Source organism: Haliotis cracherodii, unplaced genomic scaffold, assembly GCF_022045235.1.
Source record: "Haliotis cracherodii isolate W230 unplaced genomic scaffold, xgHalCrac1.p SCAF_13, whole genome shotgun sequence".
NCBI classification, from domain to species: Eukaryota; Metazoa; Mollusca; class Gastropoda; order Lepetellida; family Haliotidae; genus Haliotis; species Haliotis cracherodii.
In genome coordinates this window covers 14,580,624-14,598,955 of record NW_027266268.1, presented here as the reverse complement: position 1 = coordinate 14,598,955, position 18,332 = coordinate 14,580,624, and the positions used below count along the sequence as shown (strand labels likewise).

Below are 18,332 nucleotides of genomic sequence, written 5' to 3'. Positions count from 1 at the left end.
TACGATAAACAACTCACACTCGTTGTTTATTTCTTAAATATGCACTCGTTATTATATAACATGTACTGAAGGCCCATGTCCCGTCAGTATTACGTATTATAAGGGGCACGGGTGGCCCAGTCGTCTAAGGCACCGCAATTCGCTCTGCAGAGTTGCCTCCCCTTGGCACGCCAGAAACCTATGGTCATGGGTTCGAATCCCGGTTCGCCCGATTATGTTTCTAGGTTTGTCGGCACCATACCCGTGCTATATATTTGTTTCACCGAAGTGGTAAACGTCTGAGACCTGCATCACGTCGGGCTTCCCTCCAACATTAAGCTGCCACGCCGTGATATAACTGGCATATTGATCAAAGCAGCGTTAAACCCACCTCACTCACTCGGTATTATGAATAAACACTGACTGGTTGGTAGGTTAATTGTCTGTTTGAGGCGCCGCAGGCATTGCGTGTGCCCGTCAGCTGATTACTAACCTCGAGCTGTTCCGATTATGACCCTTGATTTGTCAGCACCATGATACTGATACTGGTACCACCAAATGGTACACCTGTACAACATGCATAACTTCGGGCTTTCCTCCCACATTAAACAGACACGAACGTCGATATATAACCGAAATACTGTTCAAAGCAACGTGAAACCCTTATCACTCACTCCGGAATCCAGGACATGGCAATGTCATATGCATGAATGGAACTGTTGTCACAGAAGACCCACGTAACGATTATTAATAAACTTGTAGGTAGCAGCCATGCATTGATCATATCGCTTACACCCAGAGTTGTACGAACACATGGTGAGCCAGGCATGTAGACATGTTATATATTAAACAGACTAACACGGTAGTCTCTGAAATAAACAGAAAAGATGTTCTTAATTATAATAAAAAGGAGCCTTTATTTTCAAAAACTGCAGTAATTTAGATTTACCCACTTTATAGACTTGGAAGGGCTGTATTGGATATTATTTTTTTCAGGGTCTGTATGAAATGCCTGCAGCGCGGTGAAGGGTTGGATCAGTTGGTAGTATGGTTGTCGCCAAGCCCCTTTGGTTTAACTCTTACAGCTTTACTTCATTTGCATGTCTGTAGCGAATGGGTGGTTCGTTGCCAAAAAGAATTTCTCACATAAATTGGTCCTGGCTGTTACATTACATATACAATAAAATCATGTTTTTTCTGGTGAATCTATTTTTATCTCACACCCTGCTGGGATAGCAATGCAAAGCAGTGTCAGGTGGTATGAACGGGTACTCTCGACGTCGATCATATGGACATAGGTCTATCTTGAAACAGAGACAGACGAGTTAATCAGCTTCTCTTGAACAAAAAGCAGATGACGTAACATAAGCTTTGTATACCTGTGACAGCAAGAATCAGCTCACTTGTGCTCGTTAAAGCTCCATGGCACACATTTGACGAAGAGGGCAGTTTGACGACTTTCATGTTTATGCCGCTTCATTTGGTGAGACTATTGAAGCCACCCTTACCCCTCAAATAACACTGGGATTCTTCGTAATTTTTAATGGGTATTTGATGTATAGGATGGTTTAAAGTTGACACATGCTATCATGTTTAAATTCGTGACAATACGCAATATCTGTCAAAGATGACCTTAAATCAGTAACTGTGAAAAAAAGATTAAATCAAGTAACAGAGCTGAGCGTCTTTTCATCTAGAACATGCTACTTTTTTTATTCGACAGAAAACCAATACGTTCAAAGTCGGATATCAGTATGTGTCAATGCCGCATACAGCTTTATCATTTTGCAACCACCTGGCGCGTAACGAATATGTCGATAACATTATACCATTCACAAAGAGCCCCGGGTTAATATGTATCTAAGCTTTGCTTTGACCTGTCATATATCATATATTTATTAAGTCTTTTCCCAACTTGATATTAACCTGTCAGACCCTCAAAATGTCCAACCCTATATCGAAATCAAATATTTACATTTGATAAACCTGTCACAGAGCAAATTGTTACCTATACGATCTGCCAGTTTGAGATCGGCCCTGCATGCGACGCTAATAAAATTCAAGCGTTGTGTATACTGTATGTTGCCGCTTAGCAAGCAATTACTCAGGCCACGTGAAAAAGACTATCAAGTACTAAACGTGAGCCTCTATAGCGACGAGTCTATAGCCAGCGAAGCTTGGAGTGTAGTGTTGTATATTATGTGTTGATAACGGTGAAAAACTCGTGGACGCTATTGTGCTCACCAGTACTGTCAGTGTATATTAGCGTGCGACTGAGTAGTGTGTGTACCAGCCCAGCCCTCTGAAGCACATGTGACATGGAGGTGGTCACTTGGAGGCCAAGGTGGGTCACGGCGTTTCCTGGGGAGAGCTACTTACCCCTGTGCTATTTTGTATATCTACATAAATTTATTTCACGCATTCATTGTCATAGCTGGGTAGATTATTCTGTACACAAACAGGTTGTAGTGTGCTCATAGTGATATACATAAATATAAACCGTTAGCTATCGGGGTAAGGCGTCAGTTATTGAAATGAAACCTGTGCGGTAAGTTCTTTTAAAACTTTTGATAAATGTCCTTAATAAATTCTTTAAATTTAAGAGCATTTCTAGGTTGTTCTTAAGCTTACTCAATGAACTCGACGCTATTTGTATACTGCCGTGAGTGGGAATTGAGTAAGGGAATGAGCGAGTTGGAATAGCTCTGTTTTATTTTGGTTTTCTTGAAGGAGTGAGATAATGAGAGACTTTGGATTAAAGCTGCTTTGAACAGTTTATGCAACATATTTCTTTAGACTGAGGTTATTGCCCTAAATAAACTAAATGATAGACTTTGACTACTTTGGTCAGACAAGGGGACGAAATACTACCGAGACACCATGCGTCATTATCTGTCTGAGTGTGAGATTCGAACCTATGATCCCGAGGCCAAGGGGACCATATCTGAACAGCGAATCGTAGCGACATGGCCCAACGGGATGTCCCCTTTGATGTCATATGTTTTATATATGTTTTGTTCCATTCATGTTGCCATTAATGTGTGTAATGAAGTAAGATCGTGTTCTGTGGCGACTTTAGATTAGGACCGGAAGTACAGATCTGCTAACAGATCAATAACTTACCATTAGCCATTATCGGGTTTTTTTTATAAGCCTCTAACTGTGAACTGACGTCAGATAGTATACCTTAAGTTTTTTTTACATTTTAATACAACACATGCATCTAAATAAAGCATCTTCATTCTAAAAAAAACAGTCAAATCTGCGCAAACAATATTTATTTTGCGAAGAAATCCTTAGTGTACAGTTTATTCGTGTAACGTCGGATCCTAGGTTTCGGGCGTCAAACGTTTTCGAATGATTACACGCGCTATAACAGGGGTTGTAGCACCAAAATTGTAAAATTGTATGGTTGAATGAGATGTTTTGCAATTGTTCATGTGATTAGAGAGAAAACTACGACCATTTCTTAAGCGTCCGAAAACCCATAACACGGAGATGTATTGATCATTGTGTGCACATTTAATATTCAAGCGGGTCTGATGATAACTGAATTGGTTAAATACATTTGAACTTTTTTGGATTGATTAGCATATAAGGTGGATATGAGAGCGGCAAATTTCAATGATTCGGTTGATCTACAGTATTTCAGTAATAACTTCAACTTAATGTGGAAAGTTAAGCAGGTCTCAGACGTTTTTGCCACTGTGTTGAGACCCTTTAAGATTCCGGGGTAGAATAGATCTTCAGCAACCCATGCTTGCCGTAAAAGGGGACGATGCTTGTCATCGGTGTGGTCAGGCTCGCTGACTTGGTTGATGCATGTCATCGATTCAAATTGCGTGGATCGATGCTCATGATATTAATCAATGGATTGTCTGGTTCAGACTCGATTATTTACAGACCGCCGTCATATAGCTGGAATATTGCTGAGTGCGGCGTTAAATAACAAACAAACAGACAAATAAACAAACCTACAATCACGGGTATGGTGTTGACAAACATGGGTTCAAAATCAAGGCAGATCTGGTGTGCGAAGCTGCGGACACTAACCCAAGCCCTTAGTTTCTTGGGGAACACATTTCTCTATAAGTCTATTGTGATAAATAGAATGGAGGTAAAATACGCCAGTAATCTGGATTAATCTTCCTAAGTTCGGTGTTAATTCGGATCGAAGTTCCGGTGACCCTTACACCATACCATTGCAGGATATTCGTTCTGGCATATGATTATACTGCGCCGTTGTCGCATACCATTGTAGCATACCGTTATAGCATATCATTGTAGCATACCGTTATAGCATACCATTGTTGCAAACCGTTACAACGTATAACTGTACCGTAACATCACATCATTGTGGCATATTGTTATGGAATATCATTGTAGCACACCGTTATAGCATACCATTGTAGCATACCGTTATAACATATCATTGTAGCATACCGTTATAGCATACAATTTTTAACGAACCGTTACATCATACTACTGTAGCGTATCGTTACATAACATCGTTGTAGCATTCCGCCGTAACACAGTATTACAGCATATCATTGTAGTGTACCAAAACAGCATACCAATGCAACATACCGTTACAAAAAAAATCGGTCTAGTATACCGATACCGCATATTCCCGTAGCATGTCGTTTAGGCAGATCATTCTTGCATACCGTTACAGCAATCATTGTAGCATCCCTTACAGCATATCAGTATAGCATACCGTTACAGCAGATCATTGTAGAATTCTGTTACAGAATATCATTGCCACAAACCGTTACAGCATACCATTGTCGCATAACGTTACAGAAGATCAGTGTAGCATATCCTTACAGCATATCATTGTAGCATACTGTAATATTTACCATTTTAGGATACCGTTAAGGCATACCATTATAGTATACTGTTTCACCATAGCATTGACACATACCGTTACAACAGATCAGTATAGCATACAGTTACAGCAGATCATTGTAGAATACTGTTACAGCACATCATTGCCACATGCCGTTACAGAAGATCAGTGTGGCATACCCCTACAGCATATCATTATAGCATACAGTTACACAACAACATTGACACATACCGTTACAGCATACCATAATAGCAAAATGTTACACCATAGCATTGACACACTGCTACAGCAGATCAGTATAGCATACCGTTACAGCATATCATTATAACATACTGTTACACCATAGCATTAACACATACCGTTACAGCAGATCAGTGTCGCATACCGTAACAGCGTAACATAGGCACATAACGTTACAATATACCATTGCATACCGTTACAACATTCCACTGGAGCATTATCAATACTATAGAAATGTTTGTTTTACAGTCTTGCAGACAACCAGTTCCGAGCTGAAATGCGCAGACTCATGGGGTCAGAAGTCATACACTTGAATGACCGGAAGTGGAACGAGAGATTCCAGCGCCGTCTTCAGGAAGAATACGAGGTAAAGGGGCAGCACTACGGTCTAGTAGTTAGTTGGACGGCCATTCATATTCAGACTTACCACTGATGCGCTGTGAAATATCGGGAGTATTGGCAGCCACTCCATAAACACCTGCCCACCAAATACTGTACATATTCGCTTAACACATCGCTGTGTGATTTGAGGGGGCACGGGTGGCCCAGTCGTCTAAGGCGCCGCGATTCGCTGTGCAGAGTTGCGTCCCTTGGGCACCCCAGAAACCTATGATTGTGGGTTCGAGTCCCGGTTCGCCCCGATTATGTTTCTAGGTTTGTCAGCACCATACCCGTGCTCGTGGGTTTCACCGAAGTGGTAAACGTCTGACACCTGCATCACTTGGGGCTTTCCTCCCACATTAAGCTGACACACCGCGATATAACTGGAATACTGGTAAAAGCGGCGTTAAACCCCAACTCACTCACTCACTCACTGTGTGATTTGATATTTTACTGGCAACACGAAATCAATATTTAAAACGACAGTTGCCCAAACGGAGGTGGGGTAGCAAAAACAAACTTTCAACGTGATGGACAAATGGCACACACAACTAAAATCGCTCAAGTTCAATGACACGTCACATTAATAGCGTGAATGACAACCCCATGCTACAAGACACTCGTCAGTCGAAAAAGTCAGTCGTCTGATGACGTCACGCGGGATACGTGGTCATTCTTTTTGGAGGGCATGGATCGGTTCTTGTCGGTTGGCCTGAGGATGTAGTTGCTGTCGAATACTACGATCCATGACATCCCAGAGGTGTTCTATTTGGGAGTCTGGGTAGCGTGCCACGGCCACTGCAACACGTTGACGTTGTTGGCTGCAAGGAAGTTCTGTACGATTCGGACTGTATGGGGTCTGGCGTTGTCATGCTGATAAAGGACACCACGTGGCAGCTGTTGTAGAAATGGGAGGACTAAAGAACGACGAATGTCATCCATGTAACGCTGAACTGTCAAATCTCCAGTAACGATGACCAGCAGTGCTCTCTCCTGCACACAACTTCCTCACCACACCATAAACCACCTCCTGAACTCGACATGCCGCCGTTCGTTCTCCCCTTCGGCGGTAAACACGTGGTCTTCCATCAGCTCTGAACTGACAGAACCGGCTTTCGTCAGTACAGACGACCCTCTGCCAGTCACGTCGTTGCCAACGACGTACAGTCCGGGCCCATCTCAATCTCTGACGATGATGTTGCGCTGCCAATAACTATTCTCTGTAAGGTCTGTAAGTCCTAATGCCCTCATTCCCTAAGTCGCTGACGATGTCACTGTCAGGAACGATTCTGGAGATGCAAAGTACGCAAGTGCCGGTCTTCATTGGGCGTAGTTACCTTGGGTCTACCTGACCTTGGCCTGTCTGATGACCGCCCGGTCTGTCTGTAAAGTTGTGGGCATAGGTGGGTCCAATCTGAATCATACTCGGGTCCCGCTCCATTATTTGGATGTCAGTCGTTGCATTTCTGGGGGTTATTTTAATCAGTGTAAGTGTCTGACATGCAGTCCGTATCGTTTATATACCCTTATTTCAATTGTAGTTTCGACTGCCCAAGCGGCACGTGTTTCCAACATTTCTAGAAATAGGTCGTGCCGTGGACGTGGTCACTTTCTCCATGGAGCATTGTTGTGCTTGGAAGATGTGTTTTGCATTGATTTAGTTTGAGCTTGTGTTTTTAAAATTCTTGCAATTTCATGTTTTAAAAAAAAGTGGTAAAGTTTCTTTTGGCCGCCAGTTTATAAACAATTCAACTTTACGGAAGTATTAATGCAGACCAAATATCGGTAAAACCTTACTATTGAAAGGCAAACTTTATGTGCAAGTAGACAAGGCGTACGACCCAGACGTGTGGGAGAATGTTTCCTCAAATATTAATATCGACATCAGAGAGTAGTTATTTCTGTCCAGGCAACACAATGACTAAACTAATTCCATGAAAGTCCAAACTCTGATCATAAAACGCCCGACCGAAGGATTAAGATAAAAAAATATCATGTCTTCATGTTTTTCCATCTCCCTAATGCCCATCAAAACTTGATTAATTATAAACATTAAAGGTACGTTATTTATAGTATAATCAGACGAATTCGTTAGATGGATTCAAGATGTTATAAATTCTTTTATCTTCGTTTGCCATCTTGTGATTGTTTATATCAAATAGAAACGACTTGACCGGAAGGAGGATGAGTTGGCAGAAGCCGAAGCCGCGCGCATCCGGAAGTTGAAGCTTGAAGGCCTAGTTCCAATGTCAGCAGAAAATGGCGCGGATGAATACGGCCACGTGACAGGAGGAAGTGGTAAAAGGTCAAAAGAAAAGAGGAAAAGAGGGCACAAGTCTAGGGTAAGTGTCGAAGCTCTAAACAGGAAAAATGGCAAAATTTGCTTTTGTACACATACATCATGTAATATAATAGGAGATACACATTGATTCAAGACAAATGATCACCCTTCATGAAATATTCAAAAGGTATGGTGAAATTTTCAATAATAGAAATCATACAAAGACAGCGTGTTGACATTAATCAGCAGATATTCTTCCGCCATCCCCGCCATGTTTCCGGTTCATGTATTTCTACGCGTTTTGACTTCAAATGAAGACATCTTGTAATTAACGCTGTTCATACGCCCCCTACACATCGATATTAGTCCACTCCATCCTCAACTTGACAATGCATTGTCAGGTGTGCACTGTGTCACCTGTCATACAATCATTCACAAAGTCGCATCCTGCTAACTGTTTACCCTGAGCGTGCTACTCTCGCTTCAAAACTAATCCCATATTAAACCTGTTCATGTGAAGTGTACATTGTTGGGATTTATTGGGAAAAAAGGAGCATCATCAATAGCATGTCATGCGTTCTAAAACGGCGTTTTTAATCACCATGTAGGTGGAATTCACATTGGTTTATACAAATAAGGCATTTATTAAAGGTAAGGATTAGTTCGGAAATAGAAACATTGTTTGTTAAATATTTTCGTTCCAGAAAAAAAGATCCCCCAGTCCTTCTCCCCGTGGGACCAGATGCAGGAGTGCACCGCCGGCTCGGCCAGTCACGTGGTACAAACCGTCAGAGGTAGGCTTATGTTTGAGCTGGGGTTGTCAACTGACAGAGCTAAACCTCGTTTGTCCGGATCCTGTTGATAATTGGAACGCTTGAGAATATACAAATGGACATTATTCCGAACATGGATTCAATGATAAATAACTTTGTTAATCCGGTCGACTTCACTGCGAACGTACGGATTGACGCAGTTTCACAGAATACAGTGACAAAAACAACTGTTCAATTGGTGACTGTGGTATGATTACCTTGACATACACGTATCTTCGAGTCAGCGGGGGTCAGCATGTACATGTACCAGTTTTTTGAAAACAACGAGCACGGTATAGGTCTGACTGTGTTCGAATCCCGATCAGCAGATCCTGGTGCAGCTAAGCAACGCAAATTTGTACAGTACAATATGCCACCCGTGCACCTTGTTCTTCGTTTGACATACCCGGTGCGATAACGGAGGGGTGCTTTTCTGGGGTACAATAAAGTCGTCTCTTAATTTTAAGTGGACGAAACTTTGTATTCATATTGATGTTGGGGTGAACTGGTGCCTTTTACTACTTCTGTAAAATACATTGAGGTTTGAAAGCATTTCCCAAACAGAACCTGGGCGTTTCTTTGCATTTTCTGATTCAGTTGATATTTCATGGGTTTGTGCTCTGCAGTGCAATAACTCTAAACAAAACTGTCGCTCATTCTTGCTCCATGAACGCACGTTCACACGCTCAGTTATCCCAAACCATCTCATTCACTCACTAAACCAAGACCCACTCACTCACTCACTTACTGGCTCACTTAACCAAGACCCACCCACTCATTCACTCACTAAACCAAGACCCACTCATTCACTCACTAAACCATAACCCACTCACTCACTCACTTGCTCACTTAACCAAGACTCATTCACTCAGTCACTTAACCCAGACCCACTCACTCACTCACTCACTCATTCACTCACTGGCTCAACCAAGGTCCACTCACTCACTAAACCAAGACCCACACACTCACCCACTCACTCACTGGCTCACTTAACCAAGACCCACTCACTCAGTCACAAACTGGCTCACTTAACCAAGACCCACTCACTCACTCACTCACTGGCTCACTTAACCAAGACCCACTCACTCAGTCACAAACTGGCTCACTTAACCAAGACCCACTCACTCACTCACTCATTGGCTCACTTAACCAAGACCCACTCACTCAGTCACAAACTGGCTCACTTAACCAAGACCCACTCACTCAGTCACAAACTGGCTCACTTAACCAAGACCCACTCACTCAGTCACAAACTGGCTCACTTAACCAAGACCCACTCACTCAGTCACAAACTGGCTCACTAAACCAAGACCCACACACTCAGTCACAAACTGGCTCACTTAACCAAGACCCACTCACTCAGTCACAAACTGGCTCACTTAACCAAGACCCTCTCACTCAGTCACAAACTGGCTCACTTAACCAAGACCCACTCACTCAGTCACAAACTGGCTCACTTAATCAAGACCCACTCACTCAGTCACAAACTGGCTCACTAAACCAAGACCCACTCACTCAGTCACAAACTGGCTCACTTAATCAAGACCCACTCACTCAGTCACAAACTGGCTCACTTAATCAAGACCCACTCACTCAGTCACAAACTGGCTCACTAAACCAAGACCCACTCACTCAGTCACAAACTGGCTCACTTAACCAAGACCCACTCACTCAGTCACAAACTGGCTCACTTAATCAAGACCCACTCACTCAGTCACAAACTGGCTCACTAAACCAAGACCCACTCACTCAGTCACAAACTGGCTCACTTAACCAAGACCCACTCACTCAGTCACAAACTGGCTCACTTAACCAAGACCCACTCACTCAGTCACAAACTGGCTCACTTAACCAAGACCCACTCACTCAGTCACAAACTGGCTCACTTAACCAAGACCCACTCACTCAGTCACAAACTGGCTCACTTAACCAAGACCCACTCACTCAGTCACAAACTGGCTCACTTAATCAAGACCCACTCACTCAGTCACAAACTGGCTCACTAAACCAAGACCCACTCACTCAGTCACAAACTGGCTCACTTAACCAAGACCCACTCACTCAGTCACAAACTGGCTCACTTAACCAAGACCCACTCACTCAGTCACAAACTGGCTCACTTAACCAAGACCCACTCACTCAGTCACAAACTGGCTCAATTAACCAAGACCCACTCACTCACTCACTCATTGGCTCACTTAACCAAGACCCACTCACTCAGTCACAAACTGGCTCAATTAACCAAGACCCACTCACTCACTCACAGGACATCCCGACTCAAGTGGAGCTCATGAACAAGCGCAGGTCCCGTAAACACAGCATGAGGAGCCGCGGCCGTTCCAAATCGAGAGATGCGTCAAGTGGTAACAACGAAAGCTCCCCCAGAGAAGACAGAGTGAGTAAACTGAAAGCGAGGCTAATGGTTACATTAGGCGTAGAGAACACGGTGAATCTTTTGACCCTGTTCTTATGATGAGGGAATGTATATATACAAATCATAAGAAGTTATAACAGCCGATTCTTTCATATTACTATACACTCTAAAATGTGTTTAGATCAGATCCCAAACACAAACCTAAACGCGTTCCTTTTCCCATAATTTTGACGTGTTTAGGGTCTAAACATATTCGTATTGTGTTTAGCAGCTAAACGTGTTTAGGGTCTAAATGTGGGAAAGGCCCGTATCCATCCGACAATGTCCATATCATTGTTATTCTAATAATCTCAACATGTTTCAGTTCTAAACATGTTTAGGTTATGGGGACGTTTTGTTTAGGCTTGGAGAAATTAGCTAATTTCGTGTATTTGAACTAAATGTGTTCAAGTAGAACACACTAAATGTGAATACCGTTTAGGATTTAAACACATTCCTAAACATGTTTAGTTTGTTTGTTTGTTTGCTGTACTATATGACAGCGGTCTGAAAATAATCGAGTCTGGACCAGACAATCCAGTGATTGACATCATGAGCATCTACCCACGCAATTGGGATGCGATGACATGCATGAACTTAGTCAGCCTGACCGCCCGATCCCGTCTTATATGTGTTTATATTTATATTGTGAGGTAAACATTGTGCTGGATTACCTTCTCACTTCGACTACTCAGTGTACGTTATAACAAACACACACACACACACACACACACACACACACACACACCCTTCGCTCTATAAGTGCAGCAATATTGGACGCGATGTGAAACCTCATTCATTTCACCTCACCTCCAAAAACAATGTTTGGGAGGGGATATTCAAGCTATGTAAATGTCGAAGTATATAATATATCCTGGAAAAAAACCGTTAGGGATAATGGATATATTAATAAGAAGTATTTTACAAAAAATCTCCAAAACTATTCATGATTTCCCAAACATGTTTTGTTCAGTATATGCTACAATGGGTAAGCGTTTAAATAATGATGACCCATTGTGCCACGTAAATGTTTAAATAACTCGTAAATGTTTACCGGATCCCCCTGGTCATCGTGTTGACCACTTAAATCAGTGCGTTTGATGTAAAGCTATTTTGAAGATTATTTCAGTTATATCCCAGCGTGTCAGCTACACGTGGGAGGGACGTGGCGTATGTGTTGGCGTTTACCAATTTGATGAAACCCACGAGCACTGGTATGGTGGTGAAAAACCAAGAATTATAATCAGGGCTAATTCGAATCCACGATCGTAGGTTGTTTTTTTTTGCACGCCTCATGGGCGCATTTGTACAACAAATCGCAGCGCCTTAGCCGTACCCGCGACATTACCCCAAGGGATACATATATATTAAATTATAATATTTACAAGCCGAAGTAGATTGAGCAATAACTATGAACTGTACGTGATTTCCGGATGAATTGATCTCCGGTTTTGTCAAGTATTGATATCCAAAGCCATATTACGGAATGATCGAGGCATGAACCAAGGGGGACATTTTTTTCGAAAAAAGTGAGTTAACTCATAGGCCCTCTTATTTTCATGGTAGACCGCCATCGATACTGCTGTTTGGAACAGTCTCGGCAAATGTCGCAGTAAGACGCAAATAGAAACATCAAGCCTTTTTTATTGCAAATCATTCGGCGCTCTTCCTGGAGTTTTGTTAGAAAGAAACGGAAGGTTAAAATTGCATGTCAAATAAATCTGAAATGCAAATATTTCCTCTTCTTGCCTATTTCCGGCGCTACATGGTCTGCTTTGGCAGCGTTTATTATGCAGCCTGCTTGAAAGACTTCTAATCTCACCGGTTAGCCATGTTTGTTTTTTCTTCTGGGCGTAATACGGCGTTTTTCTGAAAGAGGCCAGAATCAATCAAGTCTTCTCTCCTCGCTGGCATGTATATACAGCTTCCCAGGCCCGACTCTCGTTTGTTCGCTTGTCACATTACTTGCCTGTCAAAGCAATGCAAATACCACCCCCGACCACCATTAGATGCCGTAATCTGGTCGCTATACTATAGCAATGTCGTTAAGCCTAAGGCGAAGAAAATGTTATTGTCGTAAAATTACGGTTTCTGGCTACGAGTAGAGAATGGGTTCATTTAGAGTCTTTTATGTGATATTAATATTTTCATCTGCAAAAGAAAGCTAGATTTATACTCTACCTCAACATTCGACATGGATTGTAAAAACGGACAACTAAATACATGTAATGTAAAAGCACTTTTACAGAAATAACTTTTCAGAATAGCGTCGCTATAATAAAATAATGCCTGTCCTCTCAATTATTTCATTTACACTGCACTAGATATTTAAAGGTATTAAGCTTTAAATGGGGAAAAATGACCACCTCCTGGCTACTTCAGACACTGGAAAAAGAACAAAGACATTGGTCTGGGAATTGGCATGAAAGATTTCTCTTATGAAAGCCTTGTCTGAGCTCATCTTGGGTAATAGTAAAATTGCAATGAAAGTTTTGGCTCCCGAAAGCTTTTGAGCTCCAAACACCATTTTGCCAGACTGGATTGACTGATTTTTGTTCATATATTTTAGAAAGCAAAAAAACGGACGGCTAAAAGTTTGTTGTCCTTGATTATTCTTGCATGCCCCGGGTGCACTGATAAACATTATGTTGAATGACTATTGGGTGATTGACATTGTCCAAACATCTCACTGATCTGAAACACCGATGATTGATCTTTTCACTTCACTCATTTACTGATCTGAAACACTGAAGGTTGATGACTTAACGTCACCCTTTCACTGATCTGAATCACTGATGGTTGATGACAACGTCACCCTTTCACTGATCTGAAACACTGGTGGTTGATGAATTAACGTCAACACTTTCACTGACCTGAAACACTGATGATTGATGACTTAACGTCACCCTTTCACTGATCTGAAACACTGATGGTTGATGACTTAACGTCAACCCCTTCACTGACCTGAAACACTGATGGTTGATGACTTAACGTCAACCCCTTCACTGACCTGAAACACTGATGGTTGATGACTTAACGTCAACCCTTTCACTGACCTGAAACACTGATGATTGATGACTTAACGTCAACCCTTTCACTGACCTGAAACACAGATGGTGGATGAATTAACGTCAAACCTTTCACTCTCCTGAAACACCTTCAAATTATGAGATAACGTCAACACTTTATCTGATATGTAACACTGATGGTTGATGGCTTAACGTCGATCCACAACATACAGTTGGCACTCGCATTGTTCAGAACATCAAGTTTATATTCACATGCTTCAGAACATATAATGCTGATATCAACACTGTTCAGAACATTACCTGGTATTTCTGCAGATATGAGCTTCGTTTCATGTTAATTTTAACATGTGGCTGTGGCATACATAGTTACCAGAACGTTACGTTCGTATTGAAACTGATGCCATTTTAAGCTTGTCAATCGTATTGATCTTATACATCGTTTGTTCTCCAAATTATCGATCGATATATATAATAATCAATATGTATGTTGTACATGTTGTGTCGTTTAGTCCACGTCACCGGTCGGATCTGAAGGAAGTGCGAGGTCACGTCAGAAACGGCCTCGGGAAATCAAGGACTTATACCAGGAGGAGGTAACTCTATTGCATTTTTCACGAATGCTTCTTTAATAACCATATCGACAATCATGAAGCAGTGGCGGTGGTTGGGCAGCTTAGTTGTTAACGCTATCGCTCATCAAGCCAAGTCTGGGTTTGATTCCCAACGTAGTTACAATATGTCTATCGTCATGTCCTTGTTTGTGATCTCTAAAGTCACATTATATCTATCTGCATTTCGATGCTCTGTTCATGGTCATACTGTGGTATGACCGCCTCCGTGGTCTAGTGGTATAGCGTCCTCCCGGAGAGCGGAAGGTCCGGGGTTCGATCCCCGGCCGCGTCATACCAAAAGACGTTAAAAGATGGTACTTGTTGTTACCCTGTCTGGCGCTCGGCATTAAGGGGCTAAAACAAGGACTGGTCGGCCCGGAGTCAGTATGCTGTGTCTGAGTGGTGTATTCATGTTAAACTGCGGCATGGTTTCTCAGTGGGCTAGCACTATAAATCGGCATCAGTCCGGACTAGTACAAGCAGCCACACAAACACACACACGTACATGCACGTCGCTATATAAATGCAATAATCTTGGACGCGACGTTAAACCCAAATTCACCTCACCTCACCTCATACTGTGGTCGTTATCTGCACCTTAAACATTCACCTAAATCATACTGGACGAGCAACAAGAAATGAATTTTAATCCTTGCTATGTTTCAGACTGTTGATGGGTTATATGTCATGGCTGAGAGGCTAGTCTATGTGGACCGCCATCCGAAACCCAAAGGGAAGAAAGACGCCACGATTACTGTGACGTATTGAGACGTAACGCATAGGACAAGTGTCGACCTTTCTGATTCTTCCTCAAAGCCCGTACAAGATATTCCGTGGACATCTACCACCTGTACCTGGTGTACAGGAGATACTAAGTGCCATTGCAATCAAACCCATTGTGCAATACTGCTGAAACGTAGTGGAATTAACACTATTAACAATTATTGTCATAAGCGGCATTAACACATGTCGCTTATGACATTGTCACTTCCGCCAACGTCACTTCCGGTTTGTGTTTTTTTTTCAATGGCAGCACTCTGTTTTCCTCTCTTTCTTTCCATATGCAATTAGTCTTGAGTTTTTGTTTCAAATTTAGGATTTTGTTAAGAATTTGTTATAAGTAGCTATCTGACAGATGCTTAACCATGAAAGTTACCATGGGAAGTAGGAGATAGTTATGTTTTTTGTTGTTATTCAAAGTGATTGTAATCATTATTAATCCATACATTATATACGCAACGAATTCGTCAAAATAGTGTATATAGTGTCTGTCTCTTCTCATAGTTTGAATGACATTAAGTTCTTCGATAACCAGTGTTGTCATGATGCAAAAACATGTACCGCTTTGATATTTGCCTTATGTATATAATCGTTGTTAATGCAATTACTGTTCTTACTATAATACATGTTGCAAGTGTAGAAATATTTCTGCACAGATAGAGTACCGACAGTACAGTTATCATCGGAAGGAGGTTGTGTAAGTTCAAGGGATGGAGATGGTTATGCAAATCGCTTCAAATCATCTTTTACTAAATTGTATGACACATATCTTAACATATTATGGATGAAAAAGAAAAGGTATGTATTACATTAACGCCAACACATTTATTTGTTCCTAAGAAGTATTTTCTTTAAAACGAGGCTGATGAACAATGGTCGAATGTTTAGATCGCATCCCATAAAATCCCATAAAAGGTTGTTATCTGGTATGCCCATCACGCGTGTGTCATGGCACCGGTCAATACACACTAAATCAGTTTTCTAAGATACTGCCAAATCAATTAATTTCTAAGGTACACATTAGCTCGTTTTCATAGTTACATGCAAAATTAGTTTCCTTAGTTACACACTAAATCAGTTTTCTTAGGTACACACTAAATCAGTTTTCTTAGGTACACATTGAATAGGTTTTCTTAGTTACATACTAAATCAGTTTTCTTAGTTACACACTAAATCAGTTTTCTTAGTTACACACAAAATTAGTTTTCTTAGTTACACACTAGATCAGTTTTCTTAGGTACATACTATATAGGTTTTCTTAGTTACACACTAAATCAGTTTTCTTAGGTACTCACTGAATAAGTTTTTTTAGTTACACACTAGATCAGTTTTCTTAGTTACACACTAGATCAGTTTTCTTAGGTCCATACTATATAGGTTTTCTTAGTTACACACTAAATCAGTTTTCTTAGGTACTCACTGAATAAGTTTTTTTAGTTACACACTAAATCAGTTTTCTTAGTTACACACTAGATCAGTTTTCTTACTAGGTACACACTAGATCAGTTTTCTTAGGTCCATACTATATAGGTTTTCTTAGTTACACACTAAATCAGTTTTCTTAGGTACTCACTGAATAAGTTTTTTTAGTTACACACTAAATCAGTTTTCTTAGTTACACACTAGATCAGTTTTCTTACTAGGTACACACTAAATCAGTTTTCTTAGTTACACACTAAATCAGTTTTCTTAGGTACACACTAAATCAGTTTTCTAAGTTACACACTGAATCAGTTTTCTAAGTTACACACTAGATCAGTTTTCTTACTAGGTACACACTAAATCAGTTTTCTTAGTTACACACTAAATCAGTTTTCTTAGGTACACAGTAAATCAGTTTTCTAAGTTACACACTAAATCAGTTTTCTAAGTTACACACTGAATCAGCGTGAGAGTTACAAATTACATCCGCTTTCTAAGCTACACATTCAATCAGTTTACAACGGTACACGTTAAATCAGTTGTCTAAGCTACACATTACTCAGTTTCTTAATTTCAAATTTATTCAGGTTTCTATTGTACACATTATATCGGTTTTTCTAAGTAACGTACACATAAAATGAGGTTTCTAAAGCACAATCGAATCAGTTTTCTTAGTTCGCAATTAATCAGTTTTTTAAGTAAAAAATCCGGGTTTCTCAGATGCACATTGAATTAATTTCTCAGGTCACGCACATTACATCACTTTCGTTAGTTGAACATTTTACAAGTTGTAAACCGAAGCATTCCCTGCAAAGAAAAGCATTTAGTTTCAATAAAAGTCTGTTTCGAAAATCGATGGTCTTGTCCTCTTTGTAAAGTATTTGTAGGGGATAGCGAAAACGAATTCCTTCGACGATGCCGGCTGGGTATTTTTACACCATGTCGTATCTCTTCGGGATGCTTTTGAAAGACAGTTGCCTTACGGGGTCCCAGTCATCTGTTTTATAATGAACGGCGACGTGATTCACGAGATTTCTGACGTCATTCCTGAACATGATTTCAGTGTTGCTACTTTATGGAGGGAACATAATGACGTCACACACTATGAGATCATTCATCATCGGTCGGATGACCTCGACAGTTTCCGAGAATTGCATGCTCTTATCAGAATGTTCCAGGCATGATTTATTTGAGAAAAGACTATTGGACAAGGTTATTGACAAGAATTATACCTGAAACGGTCTAGGAAATGAGCGCTAGTTTCGTCAGAGGTGTATGTTTGAATGAAAATAGCCGAGGTGATTGGAGCATAAATCTATGTGCAGAAACGGTTTCTTTGATCTCATACGGCGGAAATACAAAAACGTCACATTGTGTGAAGAGATGTAATTATTATTTGCACTGTCCAAAGGCTGACGTTAGAACGAAACTTCTATGATGTATATGCATTTAAACTGTCGTCAGTCTATGTTATATGCATTTAAACTGTCGTCGGTCTATGTTATTGTACAAACGCAATATTAAAGTTTCCTTTA

At 41.0% G+C, this 18,332-nt stretch overlaps 1 protein-coding gene across 1 annotated transcript in view; it reads left to right on the top strand.

Annotated features, from left to right (window-relative positions):
- LOC139459660 (pre-mRNA-splicing factor 38B-like) overlaps positions 1-17,649 on the top strand; it is a 34,817-nt gene extending 17,168 nt beyond the window's left edge. Inside the window, exons 3-8 of the mRNA XM_071241267.1 lie at positions 5,318-5,435; positions 7,612-7,791; positions 8,435-8,524; positions 10,809-10,937; positions 14,494-14,577; positions 15,262-17,649. Coding sequence (XP_071097368.1) covers positions 5,318-5,435; positions 7,612-7,791; positions 8,435-8,524; positions 10,809-10,937; positions 14,494-14,577; positions 15,262-15,363 — 703 coding nt within the window. The 3' untranslated portion in view covers positions 15,364-17,649. The remainder of the gene's footprint in view (positions 1-5,317; positions 5,436-7,611; positions 7,792-8,434; positions 8,525-10,808; positions 10,938-14,493; positions 14,578-15,261) is intronic.
- Positions 17,650-18,332: the final 683 nt, after the last annotated feature.